Genomic DNA, 22,672 nt, shown 5'->3' on the forward strand with positions numbered 1-22,672 from the left:
TGTACATCAATTTTCCCCAGGGCTTTTTCATTTACCGTATAGTTCGCTCTTGAATTGGATCTTCCAAAATGCATCACGTCGCATTTGCCCGGAATAAAATCCATCTGCCAACTCTCCAATCTATCTATATTCTCTGACAGTCCCCTTCACCATCTGCTACTCCACCAATCTTAGTGTCATCTGCAAACTTGCTAATCAGACCATCTATACCTTCCTCCAGATCATTTATGTATATCACAAACAACAGTGGTCCTAGCACGGATCCCTGTTGAACACCACTGGTCACAGTTCTCCATTTTGAGAAACTCCCTTCCACCACTACTCTCGGTCTCCTGTTGCCCAGCCAGTTCTTTATCCATCTAGCTGGTCCACCCTGGATCCCTTGAGACTTCACTTTCTCCATCAGCCTACCATGGGGAACCTTATCAAATGCCTTACTGAAGTCCATGTATATGACATCTACAGCCCTTCCCTCATCAATCAACTTTGTCACTTCCTCAAAGAATTCTATTAAGTTGGTAAGACATGACCTTCCCCGCACAAAACCATGTTCCCTATCACTGATAAGCCCATTTTCTTCCAAATGGGAATAGATCCTATCTCTCAGTAGCTTCTCCAGCAGCTTCCCTACCACTGACGTCAGGCTCACCGGTCTATAATTACCTGGATTATCCCTGCTACCCTTCTTAAACAAGGGGACAACATTAGCAATTCTCCAGTCCTCCGGTACCTCATTCATGTTCAAGGATGCTGCAAAGATATCTGTTAAGACCTCAGCTATTTCCTCTCTCACTTCCCTCAGTAACCTGGGATGAATCCCATCCAGACCTGGGGACTTGTCCACCTTAATGCCTTTTAGAATACCCAACACATCCTCCCTCCTAATGCCGACTTGACCTAGAGTAATCAAACATCCATCCCTAACCTCAACATCCGTCATGTCCCTCTTCTCGGTGAATACCGATGCAAAGTACTCGTTAAGAATCTCACCCATTTTCTCTGATTCCACGCATAACTTTCCTCCTTTTTCTTGAGTGGGCCAACCCTTTCTCTAGTTACCCTCTTGCCCCTTATATATGAATAAAAGGCTTTGGGATTTTCTTTAACCCTGTTTGCTAAAGATATTTCATGACCCCTTTTAGCCCTCTTGATTCCTCGTTTCAGATTGGTCCTACATTCCCGATATTCTTCCAAAGCTTCGTCTGTCTTCAGTCGCCTAGACCTTATGTATGCTTCCTTTTCCCTTTTAGCTAGTCTCACAATTTCACCTGTCATCCATGGTTCCCTAATCTTGCCATTTCTATCCCTCATTTTCACAAGCCCATGTCTGTCCTGCACTCTAATCAACCTCTGTTTAAAAGCCTCCCACATATCTAATGTGGATTTACCTTCAAACAGCTGCTCCCAATCCACATTCTCCAGCTCCTGGATGCTCCTTACAAATTCTGCTCCATCTCGACCTCTGACACTAAGTGTAGCCCAGTCAATGTTGGGAAAATTAAAATCTCCTATTACCACCACCCTGTTGCTCCGACATCTCTCCATAATCTGTTTACATATTTGGACCTCTATCTCACGCTCGCTGTTGGGAGATCTGTAGTACAGCCCCAATATTGTTACCGTACCCTTCCTATTTCTGAGCTCTGCCCATATCGCCTCACTGCTCGAGTCCTCCATCGTGCCCTCCTTCAACACAGCTGTGATATCCTCTCTGACCAGTAATGCAACTCCTCCACCCCTTTTACCTCCCTCTCTATCCCGCCTGAAGCATCGATATCCTGTGATATTTAGTTGCCAATCATGCCCTTCCCTTAACCACGTCTCAGTAATAGCAATAACATCATACTCCCAGGTACTAATCCAAGCCCTAAGTTCATCTGCCTTACCTATTACACTTCTTGCATTAAAACAAATGCACCTCAGACCACCAGTCCCTTTGCGTTATTATCTGCTCCCTGCCTACTCTTCCCCTTAGTCACGCTGACTTCATAATCTAGTTCCTTCCATGCTTTAGTTACTACCTCCTTACTGTCCACTAACCTCCTCATTTGGTTCCCATCCCCCTGCCACATTAGTTTAAACCCTCCCCAACAGCGTTAGCAAAAGCATCCCCAAGGACATTGGTTCCAGTATTTGTTGAGGCGAGGGCAGCCTATTGGTTGAAGCTGGAGTTGGTGTAGTAGTTGATGCTCACGTTGATGTTGTTGATGCAGGGATCACTGAGTTGGATGTAGCTGGGCACAATGTCAAACCTCTTGTGCTGACAACTAACTCACCCGCCAGTTTCAGTTGAAGAGAAATCTTTCGGGAATATTGGCCTGGAATTTGTGATTGTTGTGAAAGTCGAACTGTCAGTGCTCACCATGTTTACTGTAAATGAGTCCGCTCCTTTGAAACATACATGAAACACTGAATCTGCAAGATGCTCTCAGTAATACCATACTCCTGCAGAGCACCAGAGACACAACCAATGAATTCATGGCACCTTTTTGCACATTAATCCGACTTTAAATCCAATTGAAATAATATGCCTTGTTTATTCAGTTGTTAATGGTGTACTCAGTCGTCATTATTGTTGAATGACCCCTGTGCTGCCAAAATCCTGGGCGGGATTCTCCGCACCCCGACACCGAAATCACGGACAGCACCGGGGTGGCGAATCCAGTTTGATGCAGAAATCGTCATCCGCGGCGGTTCGCCGATTCTCCGGGCACCGAAAAGCGGCGTCATAGGGGAGTACGCCGCGCCGCCGGGGGCCATTGCCAGAGGCCCGCTCCACCATTCTCCGCCCCCAACCGATTGAAGGCTCAACGCCGTGCAACTGACCTGGTACAGCCGGTCGGGATACTCGCATGGCGACTGCGAACTCAGTCCGCGGCCTCCATGGTCAGATTGGAGGCCAGCGGGGGCCTTATCGGTGGCCGGGGAATGATTGCGCGCTTTTGAAGGTCGGACACACGGCCGATTGGGGGGCTCTCCTTTGTGGGTCTACCTCCGCGGTCCGAGTCCGCCATGGAGAATGACGTGGCCGCTGGTGGCTGCCGCTGTGCCCATGCGTGGTCACTGACCCGGAACTGCGGGGGGCCGTATCTGCAGCAAAAGCTGCGAGATTTACTCCAGATCCCTGCTAGCCCCCTTCAGGGCTGTGAATTTGTGTTACTTAAACCTAGGATTTTCAGGAGTAAACGCCACCGTTTTGATGCCAGCGCGGGGACATAGTCCCAAAAACAGAGGAACGAGCCCCTTATGTCTACAGATGTGAAAGGATATTTTAAAGTGCCATGAATTTGGAAATAAGACAATTATTTTTACTACACAATTTTATTATACACTGTTAAGCCTTTATGATGTTTCAGCTTGTATTTGGTGCTCCCATTGTTATGTTGCTTTCTGTACAATGATTGTGAATTACCATCCTTTACTTGTATTTTCTTACTTCATACTTTGCTGCCTGTGCATGTTCTTCAATTTGATTGGCTCATCTGCCTCAACAGATGTGAGGTGTCACCGATGGCGCCAAACCCAAAGACAGGTTTCATTTGGTATAGGTGGGAATGCAAGTTGTGCACACATTTTATTCATACTATTGATTTCTCCACTCCTGTCAATACCAAGCCATAATATTGAATTTCAAATCAAAGCATAAATCTATTTCTAATTTACTTTGTCACAAACCCTTGTTTGGTTGCTGCTCCTGCAATGTCAGTCTGTCTCTCAGCTGCACACAACACTCTGTGGACTTGGGATTGAACCATTTTGCTTTATCGTTGGAGAAATTAAGTAATACTGTGCTTTCATAATGTTAAGACCTGTAATTAAATGGGTTAGCAGAATGGGTTAGGCCTCCTTTCTCTAGAGGAAAGATCAGTGAAGATATGAAAGAACTTTCTGAATTAGGAAGCTCTTCAATCAGGTAGAAGTAGAAATGTCTCCATGCGTAGGGTAACCTGACCGAGGACCATTATAATATATTTGTCAAGAACAAAACTAATATCAATACAGGTTAAAATCCTAAAAACAGACAGTGATTTGAAATACTGAGACAGTGGTTGAGACGAGAAGCCTGGATGGGTTTAAAGGGAGCAGACACGTGTTGGGGGAATGAATGGAAGGATATGTGGATGCAGTTGGACAAAGTAGGAAGAAATAATAATAATAAGCTTTATTATTGTCACACGTAGGCCTACATTAACACCGCAATGAAGTTACTAAGTAAAGCCGCCAGTCACCACACTACGGCGCCTGTTCGGATACACTGAGGGAAAATTCAGATGTGCCAGCATTGAACAGCTGGGCCGAACCACCTGTTGCTCTCCATAAATTTTCTACAGTTTCAGTGATCAAGCTGTAGAAATGGACTTAGCAGTGACAGAACAATCGTGGTTTGTGTCATTGAGATCCCTGGATAGTTTATCACACTGAAGCAGTGCTAACATGGGAGGGGATCTGTTCGAGGACAGAGGTGTATCGAGACTAGAGAACTACATGAGCCCGCCTCAGACCAGAGAAGGAGATTTAATGGAGTTGTCCAAAATCTGGGGCAACTCGGTGGCATAGTGGTTAGCACGGCTGCCTCATAGCACCAGGGACCTGGGATCAATGCCGACCTCGGGAACTATCTGTTCTCACCATGCCTGCATGAGTTTCCTTTGGGTTCTCCGGTTTCCTCTCACAGTCCAAAGGTGTGCAGGTTAGGTGGAATGGCCATGCTAAATTGCCCTTCGTGTCCAGAGATACGCAGTCCTGAATGGATGGTAGAAGCAAATTCAATAAGGGATTGGATAATTGCTTGCGAAGGAGCAAATTGCAGGTCTGCAGAGAAAGAACAGGGTGGTGCGACCATGGCATAGTGTCCATGACAGTTTCGGTAGAAGTGAACACAGCACAGTGGAGACAAAGGGAATGATCTTTCAGAAAGATTTCCAAGTGTTATAACGAGCAGGAATTGCCGTGAGGTTCCCGGCGCTCGGCCCAGCAAAACCGGCAATGCAATCCAACGTTAATTGGTCCGCTTAAGGAGGCCTCACTGACTTCTTGCTGTCAATAATGCCGAGCCAGCCAATTTTGCCGGGACCACGTCTCCCGCTAACAAAGTCGAGCAGCACTTAAGCTGCACTTGCTCAGCCAACCTCAGCCAACTCGCAATAACGGTGGGGGCGCTGACCTGGGGAGTTGGAGGCCAGGAGGGATGTCCTGTTTCCCCGAGGGTCCCAGAGGGTGAGCCACATGGTAGCCAGTGCTGCCTGGGATGAGGTGGCGGCAGCAGTCAGCTCAGTCAGTCTGACCAAGAGGGAGTGCAGGAAGAAAGTTAACGACCTACATCGGGCAGCACGAGTGAGTAGACACCAACGCCACCCCCACAAGGGAGCATCCACCCCCACAAGGGAGCATCCACCCCCCAACTCTCCAAGCGACCCCCAGACCTCCCTTCCCCTCCCCCCCCTACTTTACACCCCCTCACCCACCACTGAACCACACGTGTGACTAACGACGCTCTCTGTGTATCCTCAGGGAAAGCTCTCCCATAATTAGCCAAGAGGGTCCAGACTGGCGTAGGCATGCCAAACTAGAGAATCCTCACCTCCTTCGAGGAGCGGGTCCTGGAGGTGACTGAGGATAGATCAGTCACCCACACGGAGGCTGGCGGATGTCGCAGAGGTGAGGAACTCCACCCAGAAGATCTGTCAAATGTGACTAGCCCATTACTGACTGGCCCATCTCTCCTACTGACCACATGTCCTTTCTCCCGCAGGTCCTCCAGCCGACGGCAACGGCCCATCCCGGGTGGGCACCTCTCCTGACTCTGAGGAGAACACCTCAGAGGAGAACTCCAAGGATGCAATCGTTCTAGTCGCGGCACAGCTGTCATCTCCACCTCCACCAGCGCAGGTACATACATCTCGGTGGGACATATTAGTGGAAAGCTTCTGGGCCACAATCTAGTGAGCAGCACACTGCTGCTGGTGTACACCTGGTGGAGGCATGAACCCCCAGGCGAGACAGCAGTCGGAGGTCTGCTGGATCCCAGGACACAACTGAGTCCCAGACTGATGCTGAGCCTCTGGGATTGGGTTCCCCGGAGCTGTTGAAGATGATAGGGAACGGCCGGGACATTCAGAGGGAGGTGTCAGCATCACTCTCGCAGATCCATAGCTGCTTGGAGGAGTCTCAGAGGCTACAGGGGCAGGAGATGGCGCCGGCAATGAGTGGTACCAAGGCCAACACTGCTAGAGAGGAGCACGCAGTGGAGAGACTGGTGCATGAAGACAGCACCAAGACTGAAGGTGTCCAAGGCATCGCGCAGTCAGTGATGGCCATGGCTGAGGGTCTCGGCAGTTTGGTTGTCTCGCTGGGGGATGTCACCCAGTACCAGGCTAACCTTGATGAGGTTCTGCAGGTCATGTCATGGGTGAGGTGCTGCGGAGCTTTTCCCAGTCATAGGTGGGCATGGCTGGGGCCCCGCAGACTATGTCCCAGTCACTGAGGAGCATCGCCGAGGGCATCAACACGATGGTGCAGACCATGGGGAACTGCCAGGACTGGCAGAGCCAGATGATGCAGGGGTAGCCAGGGCTCAAATCAGATGCCCCTCCGTCCCTAGGTGATCCCCAGGGCCCTATGGGCACCCATTGGGAGAAGGGGGTGCTGGGTGCCAGCCCGGTCCCATGGAATGGAGATGGTGGCCATCAGCTCCCCCCGGTTCCTCCCCTCTGATGAAGCCACGTTTCGTAGGCAGCACATTGGACAGGGCGGCATGGCTGTGTATGAGCCGCTGACAAGTGAGCCGCCGCAGAGCCCCCAGAGAGCGCTCGTCAGGGGCATCAAAGGCCATGGGATGAGGTAAGCAGTTGGCTGCCTCCACCTCTGCTGTGCATCCTGGCGAAACACCAAGACATGGCGATAGAGCTAGGAAGGCCAGGCATGTTGAGCATCACTGAGGGCATCAGTGATAGGGATAGGGGGGAGTGCTGGCATTGGGGGGGCGGCACTATCAGGAGGGGGGTATTGTACAGCACATTAAATAACATTTTGCACAACCATTATGATGCCTCTGTCACTTTCTTCCACAATGTGGGCTGACCCCAGACCATTTGCTCATCTCTCCAGGCCATGCCCCTCCCCCCGCCCCATGGCCCCCACCCACACTCCGGTTGTGGACATGTCTCCGGAGCTTGTCCCATCCCCTGGGTGTTTGGATGTTGGCTGCTGCGTGTGTGGTGTTGACTCCCACAAAGTGTCCAGGCATCAAAATGGATGCTGGGCAATGACTCCCACATGCGTCAAGTGCTCACTTAACCACAATTGTCAGTTCCCTATTAGCGGTAACCTTCAGTCGGGCAGCCAGAGTCCTCAGCAGTCGGTTGGGATTATGGGTGATCGGTGGGGCAGATGGGCAGGGACAGGGGTTTCCCCCAGAATGGGGATGGGATCCAGGGGTTGGCATGGTGGAGCTGTGAGTGATTTCCAGGTGCACCCGAGAGCCTTCCACCCCCACATCTCATGGCCGCCCATCCCTGCGGAGGGTCCCCCACCCCCTGCTGAGTACTAGGTTGGCAAGCCTAGCACATCCGGGCTCTTTGACAGTGAGCAAAGATTGCTGTTCACCTCCTTGGCTCTCCATGGAAGTCCTTCCGCCAGGTTCACGTTTTTCAAAAGGAATACTAATCGGCGCCAGCCTGAGCACTTGCTGGGGATGCCGATGAATGAAGGTAAGCTGGTGGAAATGGGGCCACTCTCGTTAATTGTATGGAAATGGGGCGTAAGTGATAATATCTGGTTTCTCGTCACACTACGGCGAGATCCCGATTTTGCCTACTGGAGCGGGCCGGTTGCATCACAAACTGTTTGCCGCCCGGCGCAAAAATCATTTTTGGCCACTCCCGCTATTCACCGGTACCATTACACTTGAACACGAATGTAACGAGGCCGGAAGATCGCGCCCAAAGTCCCGTCTTCACATTGAGGATACCCTCCATCAGGCTGTGTGGCACTACTACCGTTCTAAATGGGATGAACTTCGGACAGATCTAGCAACTCAAGATTGGGCATCTATGAATTGCTGTGGGCCTTCAGTAGCAGCAGAATTGTACTCTACCACAATCTGCAACCTCATAGCCCGGAATATCCCCCCACTCTACCATTACTATCAAGCCACCTGATTCAATAAAGAGTACAGGACTGCATGCCAGGAGCACCACCTGGCATACCTAAAAATGAGGCGTCAACCTTGTGAAGTTACAACACTGGATTACTTGTGTAATCTTCTGCCAAAGCAACAAGTACTAGACAGAGCTAAGTGATTTTACAATGAATGCATCAGATCTAAGCTCTGCAGTCCTGCCAAATCCAGATGTGAATGGTGGTGGACAATTAAACAACTCACTGGAGGAGGAAGCTCCACAAATATCCCCATCCTCAGTGATGGAGGAGCCCACACACCTGTGCAAAAGACAAGGCTGAGGCATTCGCCACAATCTTCAGTCAGAAGTGCCAAGTGGATGGTCCATCTTGGCCTTCTCCAAAGTTCCCCAGCATCACAGATGTCCATTTTCAGTCAGTACAATTCATTCCACGTGATGTGAAGAAATGGCTGAAGGCACTGGAAACTGCAAAGGCTATGTGCCCTGACAATATTCCGGCAATAGTACTGAAAACATGTGCTGCAAAACTTGCCGCACCCTGAGCCAAGCTGTTCCAGTAAAGCTACAACACTGGCATCTACCCGGCAATGTGGAAAATTGCCCAGGTGTGTCCTGTACACAAGAAACAGGACAAATATCCAACCCAGCCATTACCACCCTGTCAGTCCACTCTCCATCATCAGAAAAGTGATGGAAGGTGTGTCATCAAGAGTGCTATCAAGCGGCACTTACTCAGCAATGACCTGCTGACAGACACTCAGTTTGTGTTCTGCCAGGGTCACTCAGCTCCTGACCTCATCACAGCCTTGGGTCAAACATGGACACAAGAGCTGAATGCCAGAGGTGAGGTGAGAGTGACTGCCCTTGACATCAAGGCAGCATTTGACCAAGTATGGCATCAAGGAGCCCTAGCTGGAGTCAATGGGAATCGGGGGGAAACTCTCTGTTGGTTGGAGTCATATCTGGCACAAAGGAAAATGATTGTGGTGGTTGGAAGTCAATCATCATAGGTACCAACGACATAGGTAGGAAAAGGGATAGGGATGTAAGGCAGGAACTCAGGGAGCTAGGGTGGAAACTTAGATCGAGGACAAACAGAGTTATTATCTCTGGGTTGTTACCCGTGCCACATGATAGCGAGTCGAGGAATAGGGAAAGAGAGGAGTTGAACGCGTGGCTACAGGGTTGGTGCAGGAGGGAGGGTTTCAGATTTCTGGATAACTGGGGCTCAATCTGGGGTCGGTGGGACCTCTACAAACGGGATGGTCTACACCTGGACCAGAGGGGTACCAATATCCTGGGGGGGAAATTTGCTAATGCTCTTCGGGAGGGTTTAAACTAGTTCAGCAGGGGCTTGGGAACCTGAATTGTAGCTCCAGTATACAGGAGGTTGAGAGTAGTGAGGTCATGAGTAAGGTTTTAAAGTTGCAGGAGTGTACCGACAGGCAGGAAGGTGGTTTAAAGTGTGTCTTCTTCAATGCCAGGAACATCCGGAATAAGGTGGGTTGGTACCTGGGACTTCGATGTTGTGGCCATTTCGTAGACATGGATAGAGCAGGGACAGGAATGGTTGTTGAAGGTGCCGGGGTTTAGATATTTCAGTAAGCTCAGGGAAGGTGGTAAAAGAGGGGGAGGCGTGGCATTGTTAGTCAAGGACAGTATTACGGTGGCAGAAAGGACGTTTGATGAGGACTCGTCAATTGAGATAGTATGGGCTGAGGTTAGAAACAGGAAAGGAGAGGTCACCCTGTTAGGGGTTTTCTATAGGCCTCCGAAAAGTTCCAGAGATGTAGAGGAAAGGATTGCAAAGATGATTCTGGATAGGAGCGAAAGCAACAGGGTAGTTGTTATGGGGGACTTTAACTTTCCAAATATTGACTGGAAACGCTATAGTTCGAGTACTTTAGATGGGTCCGTTTTTGTCCAATGTGTGCAGGAGGGTTTCCTGACACAGTATGTAGATAGGCCAACGAGAGGCGAGGCTGTATTGGATTTGGTACTGGGTAATGAACCAGGACAGGTGTTAGATTTGGAGGTAGGTGAGCACTTTGGTGATAGTGACCACAATTCGATTACGTTTACTTTAGTGATGGAAAGGGATAGGTATATACCGCAGGGCAAGAGTTATATCTGGGGGAAAGGCAATTATGATGCGATAAGGCAAGACTTAGGATGCATCGGATGGAGAGGAAAACTGCAGGGGAAGGGTACAATGGAAATGTGGAGCTTGTTCAAGGAACAGCTACTGCGTGTCCTTGATAAGTATGTGCCTGTCAGGCAGGGAGGAAGTGGTCGAGCAAGGGAACCGTGGTTTACTAAGGCAGTCAAAACACTTGTCAAGAGGAAGAAGGAGGCTTATGTAAAGATGAGACATGAAGGTTCAGTAAGGGCACTCGGGAGTTACAAGTTAACTAGGAAGGACCTAAAGAGAGAGCTAAGAAGAGCCAGGAGGGGACATGAGAAGTCTTTGGCAGGTAGGATCAAGGATAACCCTAAAGCTTTCTATAGATATGTCAGGAATAAAAGAATGAATAGGGTAAGAGTAGGGCCAGTCAAGGACAGTAGTGGGAAGTTGTGCGTGGAGGCCGAGGAGATAGGAGAGGTGCTAAATGAATATTTTTCGTCAGTATTCACACAGGAAAAAGACAATGTTGTCGAGGAGAATACTGAGATTCAGGCTACTAGACTAGAAGGGCTTGAGGTTCATAAGGAGGAGGAGGACAATTCTGGAAAGGGTGAAAATAGATAAGTCCCCTGGGCCGGATGGGATTTATCCTAGGATTCTTTGGGAAGCTAGGGAGGAGATTGCTGAGCCTTTTGCTTTGATCTTTAAGTCATCTTTGTCTACAGGAATAGTGCCAGAAGACTGGAGGATAGCAAATGTTGTCCCCTTGTTCAAGAAGGGGAGTAGAGACAACCCCGGTAACTATAGACCAGTGAGCCTTGCTTCTGTTGTGGGCAAAATTTTGGAAAGGTTTATAAGAGATAGGGTGTATAATCATCTGGAAAGGAATAATTTGATTAGACATAGTCAACACGGTTTCGTGAAGGGTAGGTTGTGCCTCACAAACCTTATTGAGTTCTTTGAGAAGGTGACCAAACAGGTGGATGAGGGTAAAGCAGTTGATGTGGTGTATATGGATTTCAGTAAAGCGTTTGATAAGGTTCCCCACGGTAGGCTACTGCAGAAAATACGGAAGCATGGGATTCAGGGAGATTTAGCAGTTTGGATCAGAAATTGGCTAGCTGGAAGAAGACAAAGGGTGGTGGTTGATGGGAAGTGTTCAGACTGGAGTCCAGTTACTAGTGGTGTAGCACAAGGATCTGTTTTGGGGCCACTGCTGTTTGTCATTTTTATAAATGACCTGGAGGAGGGCGTAGAAGGATGAGTGAGTAAATTTGCAGATGATACTAAAGTCGGTGGAGTTGTGGACAGTGCGGAAGGATGTTACAAGTTACAGAGGGACATAGATAAGCTGCAGCGCTGGGCTGAGAGGTAGCAAATGGAGTTTAATGCAGAAAAGTGTGAGGTGATTCATTTTGGAAGGAATAACAGGAAGACAGAGTACTGGGCTAATGGTAAGATTCTTGGCAGTGTGGATGAGCAGAGAGATCTCGGTGTCCATGTACATAGATCCCTGAAAGTTGCCACTCAGGTTGAGAGGGTTGTTAAGAAGGCGTACGGTGTGTTAGCTTTTATCGGTAGAGGGATTGAGTTTCGGAGCCATGAGGTCATGTTGCAGCTGTACAAAACTCTGGTGCGGCCGCATTTAGAGTATTGTGTACAATTCTGGCCACCGCATTATAGGAAGGATATGGAAGCATTGGAAAGGGTGCAGAGGAGATTTACCAGAATGTTGCCTAGTGTGGAGGGAAGATCTTATGAGGAAAGGCTGAGGGACTTGAGGCTGTTTTCGTTAGAGAGAAGAAGGTTAAGAGGTGACTTATTTGAGGCATACAAGATGATCAGAGGATTGGACAGTGAGAGCCTTTTTCCTCGGATGGTGATGTCTAGCACGAGGGGACACAGCTTTAAATTGAGGGGAGATAGATATAAGACAGACGTCAGAGGTAGGTTCTTTACTCAGAGAGTAGTAAGGGTGTGGAATGCCCTGCCTGCAACAGTAGTGGACTCGCCAACACTAAGGGTATTCAAATGGTCATTGGATAGACATATGGACGATAAGGGAATAGTGTAAATGGGCTTTAGAGTGGTTTCACAGGTCGGCGCAACATCGAGGGCTGAAGGGCCTGTACTGCGCTGTAATGTTCTATGTTCTATCTCAGCTCCAGGATATCACTGCAGGAGTTCCTCAGAGTAGTCTCCTAGGCCAACCATCTTCAGCTGCTTCATCAATGACCTCCCTTCCATCATAAGGTCAGAAGTCGGGATGTTTGCAGATCACTGCACAATGTACAACACCATTCACGACTCATCAAATAATGAAGCAGTCCATGTCCAAATGCAGCAAGACCTGGAAAATATCCAGGCTTGGGCTGACAAGTGGCAAGCTACTTTAGCGCCACACAAGTGCCAGTCAATGACCAAGTCCTACAAAAGAGGATCTAACTATCACCCCATGACATTCAATTGTATTATTATCGCTGAATCCACCACAATAACATCCTTGGGATTATCATTGATCAGAAACTGAACTGGACTAGCCACATTAATACTACGGCTACCAGGGCAGGTCAAAGGCTAGGAATCATATGGCGAATAACTCGCCTCCTGACCCCATAAAGTCTGTTCACTAACCACAAGGCACAAGTCAGGAGTGTAATGGAAACTCTCCTGGATGAGTGCAGCTCCAACAACACCCAAGAAGCTTGACACTATCCAGGACAAAGCAGCCTGCTTGACTGCTCACCCTTCCACAAACATTCACCCCTCTACCACTGATAAACAGTGGCAACCATGTGTACCATATACAAGATGCATTACAGCTCCAAGAATTCGCCAAGGTTCCTTAAGCAGCACCATCTAGAAGGACAAGGGCAGCAGATACCTGGAAAAGCCACCACATGGAGGTTGCTCTCCAAGTCACTCACCATCCCGACTTGCAAATATTTCTCCGTTCAACGACGCAAAGTCAAATTCCAGGTACTCCCTCCCTAAGAGCACAGTGGGTGCACTTACACCACAGGGATTGCAGCTGTTCAAGAAGCATCTCACCACCGCCTTCTGAAGGACAACTAGGGAATGACAATAAATGCTGGGGTAGCCAGTGTCGCCCACATCCCGTAAATATTTTTTTAGCAATAGGATAGCTCCTTCTGGCACAGGCTGGACGGACCAAATGTTTTAATTTTGCACAATACTTTATCTAATTGATCACCGCTCTGTTGGTGTTCTGGTGTTTATACCATTCACTGAGATGGGAAATAACTTTGCTGAAACTCGCTTTTCCACGCCAAAAATGGTCTTTGTAGGGAACAGAGTTCAGCAACAGAAGGACGTTGTCGAGTACAACGGTGCCCAAACATACAAGAGAAATAGCACTGACACCTTCTCCGTGGCAGTGTGTCCTTTACCTGTAGTAGTGCTCACATCACCGTTACACAGATCCCCCTCACAACACGTCACCTCATCCAGTCTCATAGAAAACGGTTGCAAACTTATCCTTTGGCAGATATTCTCAGAACCACATCCTCTGGTGGTAAGAGCAAACCCAAATGATACTAGAAACAGAGAGAAAAGAGATTACATCTCAGTGGAGCTGCTCCTCATTAGAACGCGTTCCATTATCCAGATGCTTATGTCACTAAAGGACAGCGGTAAACTCAATGAAATTTGATGACAATTCAATACTTTCTTGGACATTTTCACTGCCAGCAGTTTTTCAGTCTTAGCTCCATTTTACTCCAATTCAAACCCTCAGAATGCCTTAGATGGGACTTGAAATTTGGCTTGGATTCGCCAACTTTTGACCTGCTAGTAACTTAACTCTTGTCATGGCCATGTCCACAGTGTGATTCTGGGCAGACAGACACTTATCAGGGATTGGTCACTAAAGAGAATAATGAGCCTTTCAGATTTGCACATGCGTAGGAGAGAGGGCTTATATGATTGGACGAGCTGCAAGCTCAGGAGAGAGGGAATCTGTGATTGGAGAGATTGCAAGCAGGAGTGGGAAAGAACGAGGGAGTAGAGGAAGGGTTACAGAGTGTGATGGGGCGGTGGGTAGTTAGGAATGAGGGAGTGGATGAGGAGAAGGAGATATCCTCCCACAAGTGAGCAAAATGCAGAGGAGCGGGTCGGAGGTTAAACTGGACAAGGGGATCTGAGCTCCCGGATCCATTGAAACACAGGGGGTGAGATTTGGATCCGAATCATAGATCAGGATGTGTGGGAATGGGGAGAGTGTCGGGGTGATTCCCTGCTAGCTGGAGGCTGTGAGGAAATGGAGATCTCAGCTAGATCAATGTGTCTGGTTTAGAGGGAGACTCAAGAGTGCTCCCCATTCACTAGCTCATGTTAATGATCTGGTTTTTAAAGACCCAGAACAGCCCACATCAACTATAGGCTATAAACCCAGTGGATACAGCCAATGGTGATTAGGTAAGCTCTCACTTGCTTGGATGAGTGCAGCTCAAACACTCCAGAAGCTGGACACCACCCAGGACACAGCATCCCGCTTGTTTGGCACCCCTTCCACAAACATTCACTCCCTCCACCAGGAAAGCACAGTAACAGTTGTACATTCCACAAGATTCACCGAGGCTTCTTAGGCCAGGCATTGTCAAACTCGGGGGCGCGACCCGCGGGTGGGTGTTGGGAGCCGTCCGTCGCGGCACTCCCGATCACGCAAATCCGCACGCACCAGCCGCAGCAGCCGGCATTTAATAACGCCGGCTGCAAGCGGCCTTCAAAATGGCCGCGAACTTGTAAAAGAAATGCGACCGCACTGCGCATGCGTGCCAGATCATCGGTGCGCATGCGCAAAACTATGCACATGTGCGCCGGTGACCAGCACGCATGCGCAGTGCGGCCACTTTTTTTTTAAACAGTCGCAGCTATTTTTTTTACAAGTTCGGGGGAGGTTTATTCATTTTATTTTATTCATTTTTTTTTTACAAGTTCGGGGGGGCTTTATTTGATAAACTTTTGCAGGAAAAAAATGCAGAACTTTGCCCAGATGGAGACTCCATACTTTTTGATACCGGAAGGCATCGCCTTCATCTAACAGGTTCCTTTCTAGGAGCGTGTACGAGGGCCAAAGGGACCCCAAACCATTTCTTCCATTTTTGTCAGAAGCAAACAAGGTAAGGGAAAATGGCGGGTCGCGCAGGTCAGCCGGCGTAGGCCGCAAAGGTCGGCTGACATGCATCACAAATTCGGCCGGCATGGGCCGCGAAGGTCGGCCGGTTGGCAAAAATGGGTCCCCGGAAAAAAACACTGCCTTGGGCACATGGCCACCACCATCTAGAAGGACAAGGGCAGCATCTACCTGGAAACACATTACCTGAAACACATCCTGATCGGAAATATATCGCAGTTCCCTCACTGTTGCTGGGGTAACCACCTGGAACTCCCTCCCTAACAGCACAGTGGACGTACCTACACCGCATGGACTGCAGCGGGTGAACATAAGGAGCTCACCACCACCTCCTCAAGGGGCAATTGGGGATGGGCAATAAATGCTAGCCTAGCTAACGATGCTCACAGCACGTAAATTATTTTTTTAAAACACAGACAGGCATAACCTGGGTGAAGTTGATCAATGGATTTAACTTGAAGGAGCAGCCTAAAGATTTCCGTCAACTTATGCGGACAGAGCAGAGTGATTGGGACGAATGGGATAGAACGGGCACGATGGGCCGATGACATTCCCCGTGCTGTATTGTTCCATTATCCTCTCTTCCGCAACAGAATTCCCTTCAAATTGACAAGACCGGGACACACCTGAACATCGAAGAAAGTGTTAAATTGAGTACAGTAGCAACGGAAGAGAATGTTCAAACCTACCCAATTCCTGTATTCCTGTCCCATTGAAACAGCGGTTCTCTGCTCCCACACAATTCACTTTTCTCAGACTGTTAATACAGGACTCGGAGGATGAGTTATAACATCCGAAACATTGCAATCCATTGACTGTGGTATTGGCAGGCTCTGAAATAGAAACACTCATTGGATAAAACCTTCAGAACCTCCTCAATACAATTTCACTTTCATCTGGAAAGCTGGAAATCGGCCGCTTGTTTCCGGCCCCGCCGGCTATTCGTTTCCAGATGACTGCAGTGCAAAGGGCAAGGTGAGGATTCGGGGCTAAATCAGGCTCCAACTCGCCATCGCCCATCTTTCCTGAACGCCAAGGACAATGTTTTTAGCCCAACCATGTGGAAGTGCTCGAAGTTCCTGAACTCGGGAAGGGTTAAGTTGCAGGAAGACTTCACGATTGGGGAGTGTATGGGGTTAAAGGTTATCGGAGGATAGACAGGAATGGGGGGCTGAGGTTACAATGATATAATCTGATCAATCATCGGCTCTTTGAATGGCCAAGCTGGTTTGATAGGCCGAATAGCTGAGCCCTGTCCCCAATTTGTTTGATGGATCACACGCCTTCTGTAGAACCCGGAACATATTGGATATTGGGGGGAGCTGTATCTGAACTCAATGCAAGGCCATTTCGAGAGGTGTCACACTGACTCCCTCAGCTGGTAAATCCAGTTCACGAGGTGTTGGGTACTCATGATGACGGCTGATCAATTCCACATTGCACAGAAATAAATGAACAAGACCGTGCATTTACATCGGGTCAAATCATAGTAACATTACCCAATCCGTTACACAGGCGAGTTAGCAAACATCAAGTAGCACCAGCTTTGTAAGGGGAGTTTTAACCAAAGGTTTTGCAAAGGCCGAGGCTGCTAAAGCAGTGTGGAAGTGGCGGGAGTTAATCCCTCAGTTTTGGGCCCAGAGGGCTACTGAAAATCAACACGTGACACACATTCCTGAAATGTGTCCCTCAGATCCCAATTGGAATATTATCACTGTAAATTTACCTGAAACTGTCTGATTATTGCAGCGGTCAGATTCACAGAAACTGCTGCTCTGGGAGATGGAAACCACTCCGCTGTTCAAAGAGAAGTCATTCGATTCAGCGGAACATTGTTGACGAATTCGCCTGGCCGTTACTCCATCTGGAAAGAAGCACAGACTGGAGTTGGAAGCTGAAGCCGGTTATTTTCCCCAAGATTTCGGCTTTGATCAATGTGACTGTGTGGAGAGGAATTCAGCTCAGCTCATCCCAGACCATTAATCAATTCCTGGTCATTGGCCAAGACACAAACTCGACTATCTGTGTCTCTCTCTGCCCCGTGTCCAACTCTTGTCTCACTCTGGGTAAATCAAAGAGCAGCGCAGGACAGAAGGAGACCATTCAGCCCACAGAGACTGTGCTGGCTCTTTCCTCGACCAATCCAGGCGGTGGTTTCCCACGCGTCTGCTGCCCTTGTCCATCTCGATAGTAGTGGCCATGGGCTTGGAAGGTGCTAAGAAACCGGAGGCAACATGCAGTTCAACATGCATGCTCTAAACTGGAGTTATGGAGAGGGATGGTAGATGCCCCAAATCTCTTTCCATCACATGGCTGACCAATGCTCCCACTGTTAATGTCTGCCATTGCCGTCTGGTGGAAGGATTTACAGGTCGTCACTCAAACCAGTTTGTCTACGTCATGCAGACCCCTTCCTTGGTCATCCAATCCTGGAGCTGGACTGGAAACCCGGGGCAGTGAGGCTGCGCACTGCATCACAAGACCCCTAAATCCTGCCTCAAGTGACTGGGATAACCGGCCATAGGTTAGAAACCAATGAAGAGAGGCATCGTTACTGAATTCAATGTTTAAAAATGGGGATCACCATTTTCATACAATCTGAAAAAGAAACATTACCGATGATGCTTGTGGAGGAAACAGTCTGGCAGCTGGGGGTCCCAGCAGAGCAGTCAATAGCGTTAAAATCGCAGGTCCCCGAAAATCCAGAACATTGCAAACAGGTCAGAGATCGCACTGGAAGAAGAGAGATTGAGTCAAAGTCAGTGATTTGATGAGTTTCAATGTGTGGCTCATTAATTGAGAAACATCATTCCTATTCGGATCAGTTCCATGCTTACTGCAACATCTGGTACTGTCATATTACAGACACGTGTGTTAGAACATAGAACATAGAACATTACAGAGCAGTACAGGCCCTTCGGCCCTCGATGTTGCGCCGACCTGTGAAACCACTCTAAAGCCCATCTACACTATTCCCTTATCGTCCATATGTCATTCCAATGACCATTTGAATGCCCTTAGTGTTGGCGAGTCCACTACTGTTGCAGGCAGGGCATTCCACGCCCTTACTACTCTCTGAGTAAAGAACATACCTCTGATATCTGTCTTATATCTATCGCCCCTCAATTTAAAGCTATGTTCCCTCGTGCGAGAAATCAAATACTTTCATATTACAGACACGTGTGTGCTGATCACAATCTCAGTTTACACTTCATTCACCCTCCTATCCCGGGGAGTTTGACAAATTGACTGAAGTTAACAGCGTGTGTTTAGTTGGAGTTGTAATTCCACCTTGACTGCAAACAGTCTGAATATAATGTGTGGAGCATTAATGCCAGCACACTTCAATTGCGCCCAATGTCCTCACTAGGTGCTTTCCATTACATGAAATTCGATCGACTTTGCTTCCTACATCGCCGGCCTGAATAGCTGAGGAGATCAGCTGTTTGAAAAGATATTAAACCGACTGGAGAGTGAGCGGTACAGCGGGATTACTCTGTGTGGGATATTAAACAGACTGGAGAGTGAGCGGTACAGCGGGGTTACTCTGGGTGGGATATTAAACAGTCTGGAGAGTGAGCAGTACAGCGGGATTACTCTGGGTGGGATATTAAACAGACTGGAGAGTGAGCGGTACAGCGGGATTACTCTGTGTGGGATATTAAACAGACTGGAGAGTGAGCGGTACAGCGGGGTTACTCTGGGTGGGATATTAAACAGTCTGGAGAGTGAGCAGTACAGCGGGATTACTCTGGGTGGGATATTAAACCGACTGGAGAGTGAGCGGTACAGCGGGGTTACTCTGGGTGGGATATGAAACAGACTGGAGAGTGAGCGGTACAGCGGGATTACTCTGGGTGGGATATTAAACAGACTGGAGAGTGAGCGGTACAGCGGGATTACTCTGGGTGGGATATTAAACAGTCTGGAGAGTGAGCGGTACAGCGGGATTACTCTGGGTGGGATATTAAACAGACTGGAGAGTGAGCGGTACAGCGGGATTACTCTGGGTGGGATATTAAACAGACTGCAGCGTGAGCGTTACAGCGGGATTCCTCTGGGTGGGATATTAAACAGACTGGAGAGTGAGCGGTACAGCGGGATTACTCTGGGTGGGAAATTAAACAGACTGGAGAGTGAGCCGTACAGCGGGATTACTCTGGGTGGGATATTAAACAGACTGGAGAGTGAGCGGTACAGCGGGATTACTCTGGGTGGGATATTCAACAGTCTGGAGAGTGAGCGGTACAGCGGGATTACTCTGGGTGGGATATTAAACAGACTGGAGAGTGAGCGGTACAGCGGGATTACTCTGGGTGGGATATTAAACAGACTGCAGCGTGAGCGTTACAGCGGGATTCCTCTGGGTGGGATATTAAACAGACTGGAGAGTGAGCGGTACAGCGGGATTACTCTGGGTGGGATATTAAACAGTCTGGAGAGTGAGCGGTACAGCGAGATTACTCTGGGTGGGATATTAAACAGACTGGAGAGTGAGCGGGACAGGGGGATTACTCTGGGTGGGATATTAAACAGACTGGAGAGTGAGCGGTACAGCGGGATTACTCTGGGTGGGATATTAAACACACTGGACAGTGAGGGGTACAGCGTGATTACTCTGAGTGGGACGTTAAAAAGACTGGAGAGTGAGCGGTACAGCGGGGTTACTCTGGGTGGGATATTAAACAGACTGGACAGTGAGGGGTACAGCGGGATTACTCTGAGTGGGACGTTAAACAGACTGGAGAGTGAGCGGTACAGCGGGATTACTCTGGGTGGGATATTAAACTGTCTGGAGAGTGAGCGGTACAGCGGGGTTACACTGGGTGGGATATTAAACAGACTGGAGAGTGAGCGGTACAGCGGGGTTACTCTGGGTGGGAAATTAAACAGACTGGAGAGTGAGCGGTACAGTGGGATTACTCTGGGTGGGATATTAAACAGACTGGAGAGTGAGCGGTACAGCGGGATTACTCTGGGTGGGATATTAAACAGTCTGGAGAGAGAGCGGTACAGCGGGGTTACTCTGGGTGGGATATTAAACAGTCTGGAGAGTGAGCGGTACAGCGGGGTTACACTGGGTGGGATATTAAACAGACTGGAGAGTGAGCGGTACAGCGGGGTTACTCTGGGTGGGAAATTAAACAGACTGGAGAGTGAGCGGTACAGTGGGATTACTCTGGGTGGGATATTAAACAGACTGGAGAGTGAGCGGTACAGCGGGATTACTCTGGGTGGGATATTAAACAGTCTGGAGAGAGAGCGGTACAGCGGGGTTACTCTGGGTGGGATATTAAACAGTCTGGAGAGTGAGCGGTACAGCGGGATTACTCTGGGTGGGATATTAAACAGACTGGAGAGTGAGCGGTACAGTGGGATTACTCTGGGTGGGATATTAAACAGACTGGAGAGTGAGCGGTACAGTGGGGTTACTCTGGGTGGGATATTAAACAGACTGGAGAGTGAGCGGTACAGTGGGATTACTCTGGGTGGGATATTAAACCGACTGGAGAGTGAGCGGTACAGCGGGGTTACTCTGGGTGGGATATGAAACAGACTGGAGAGTGAGCGGTACAGCGGGATTACTCTGGGTGGGATATTAAACAGACTGGAGAGTGAGCGGTACAGCGGGATTACTCTGGGTGGGATATTAAACAGTCTGGAGAGTGAGCGGTACAGCGGGATTACTCTGGGTGGGATATTAAACAGACTGGAGAGTGAGCGGTACAGCGGGATTACTCTGGGTGGGATATTAAACAGACTGCAGCGTGAGCGTTACAGCGGGATTCCTCTGGGTGGGATATTAAACAGACTGGAGAGTGAGCGGTACAGCGGGATTACTCTGGGTGGGAAATTAAACAGACTGGAGAGTGAGCCGTACAGCGGGATTACTCTGGGTGGGATATTAAACAGACTGGAGAGTGAGCGGTACAGCGGGATTACTCTGGGTGGGATATTCAACAGTCTGGAGAGTGAGCGGTACAGCGGGATTACTCTGGGTGGGATATTAAACAGACTGGAGAGTGAGCGGTACAGCGGGATTACTCTGGGTGGGATATTAAACAGACTGCAGCGTGAGCGTTACAGCGGGATTCCTCTGGGTGGGATATTAAACAGACTGGAGAGTGAGCGGTACAGCGGGATTACTCTGGGTGGGATATTAAACAGTCTGGAGAGTGAGCTGTACAGCGAGATTACTCTGGGTGGGATATTAAACAGACTGGAGAGTGAGCGGGACAGGGGGATTACTCTGGGTGGGATATTAAACAGACTGGAGAGTGAGCGGTACAGCGGGATTACTCTGGGTGGGATATTAAACACACTGGACAGTGAGGGGTACAGCGTGATTACTCTGAGTGGGACGTTAAAAAGACTGGAGAGTGAGCGGTACAGCGGGGTTACTCTGGGTGGGATATTAAACAGACTGGACAGTGAGGGGTACAGCGGGATTACTCTGAGTGGGACGTTAAACAGACTGGAGAGTGAGCGGTACAGCGGGATTACTCTGGGTGGGATATTAAACTGTCTGGAGAGTGAGCGGTACAGCGGGGTTACACTGGGTGGGATATTAAACAGACTGGAGAGTGAGCGGTACAGCGGGATTACTCTGGGTGGGATATTAAACAGACTGCAGCGTGAGCGTTACAGCGGGATTCCTCTGGGTGGGATATTAAACAGACTGGAGAGTGAGCGGTACAGCGGGATTACTCTGGGTGGGATATTAAACAGTCTGGAGAGTGAGCTGTACAGCGAGATTACTCTGGGTGGGATATTAAACAGACTGGAGAGTGAGCGGGACAGGGGGATTACTCTGGGTGGGATATTAAACAGACTGGAGAGTGAGCGGTACAGCGGGATTACTCTGGGTGGGATATTAAACACACTGGACAGTGAGGGGTACAGCGTGATTACTCTGAGTGGGACGTTAAAAAGACTGGAGAGTGAGCGGTACAGCGGGGTTACTCTGGGTGGGATATTAAACAGACTGGACAGTGAGGGGTACAGCGGGATTACTCTGAGTGGGACGTTAAACAGACTGGAGAGTGAGCGGTACAGCGGGATTACTCTGGGTGGGATATTAAACTGTCTGGAGAGTGAGCGGTACAGCGGGGTTACACTGGGTGGGATATTAAACAGACTGGAGAGTGAGCGGTACAGCGGGATTACTCTGGGTGGGATATTAAACAGACTGCAGCGTGAGCGTTACAGCGGGATTCCTCTGGGTGGGATATTAAACAGACTGGAGAGTGA

The 22,672-nt window shown here is 49.0% G+C and overlaps 1 protein-coding gene across 1 annotated transcript in view; it reads right to left on the minus strand.

Moving 5' to 3' along the window:
* Positions 1–22,672, minus strand: part of LOC140387094 (uncharacterized) — a 571,970-nt gene that overhangs the window by 361,878 nt on the left and 187,420 nt on the right. Inside the window, exons 2-5 of the mRNA XM_072470103.1 lie at positions 18,038–18,154; positions 17,148–17,285; positions 16,111–16,254; positions 13,677–13,823 (exon numbers count right to left, since the gene is read on the minus strand). Coding sequence (XP_072326204.1) covers positions 13,677–13,823; positions 16,111–16,254; positions 17,148–17,285; positions 18,038–18,154 — 546 coding nt within the window. The remainder of the gene's footprint in view (positions 1–13,676; positions 13,824–16,110; positions 16,255–17,147; positions 17,286–18,037; positions 18,155–22,672) is intronic.

The sequence above is a fragment of the Scyliorhinus torazame genome, chromosome 12, assembly GCF_047496885.1.
Source record: "Scyliorhinus torazame isolate Kashiwa2021f chromosome 12, sScyTor2.1, whole genome shotgun sequence".
Taxonomy (NCBI): Eukaryota; Metazoa; Chordata; class Chondrichthyes; order Carcharhiniformes; family Scyliorhinidae; genus Scyliorhinus; species Scyliorhinus torazame.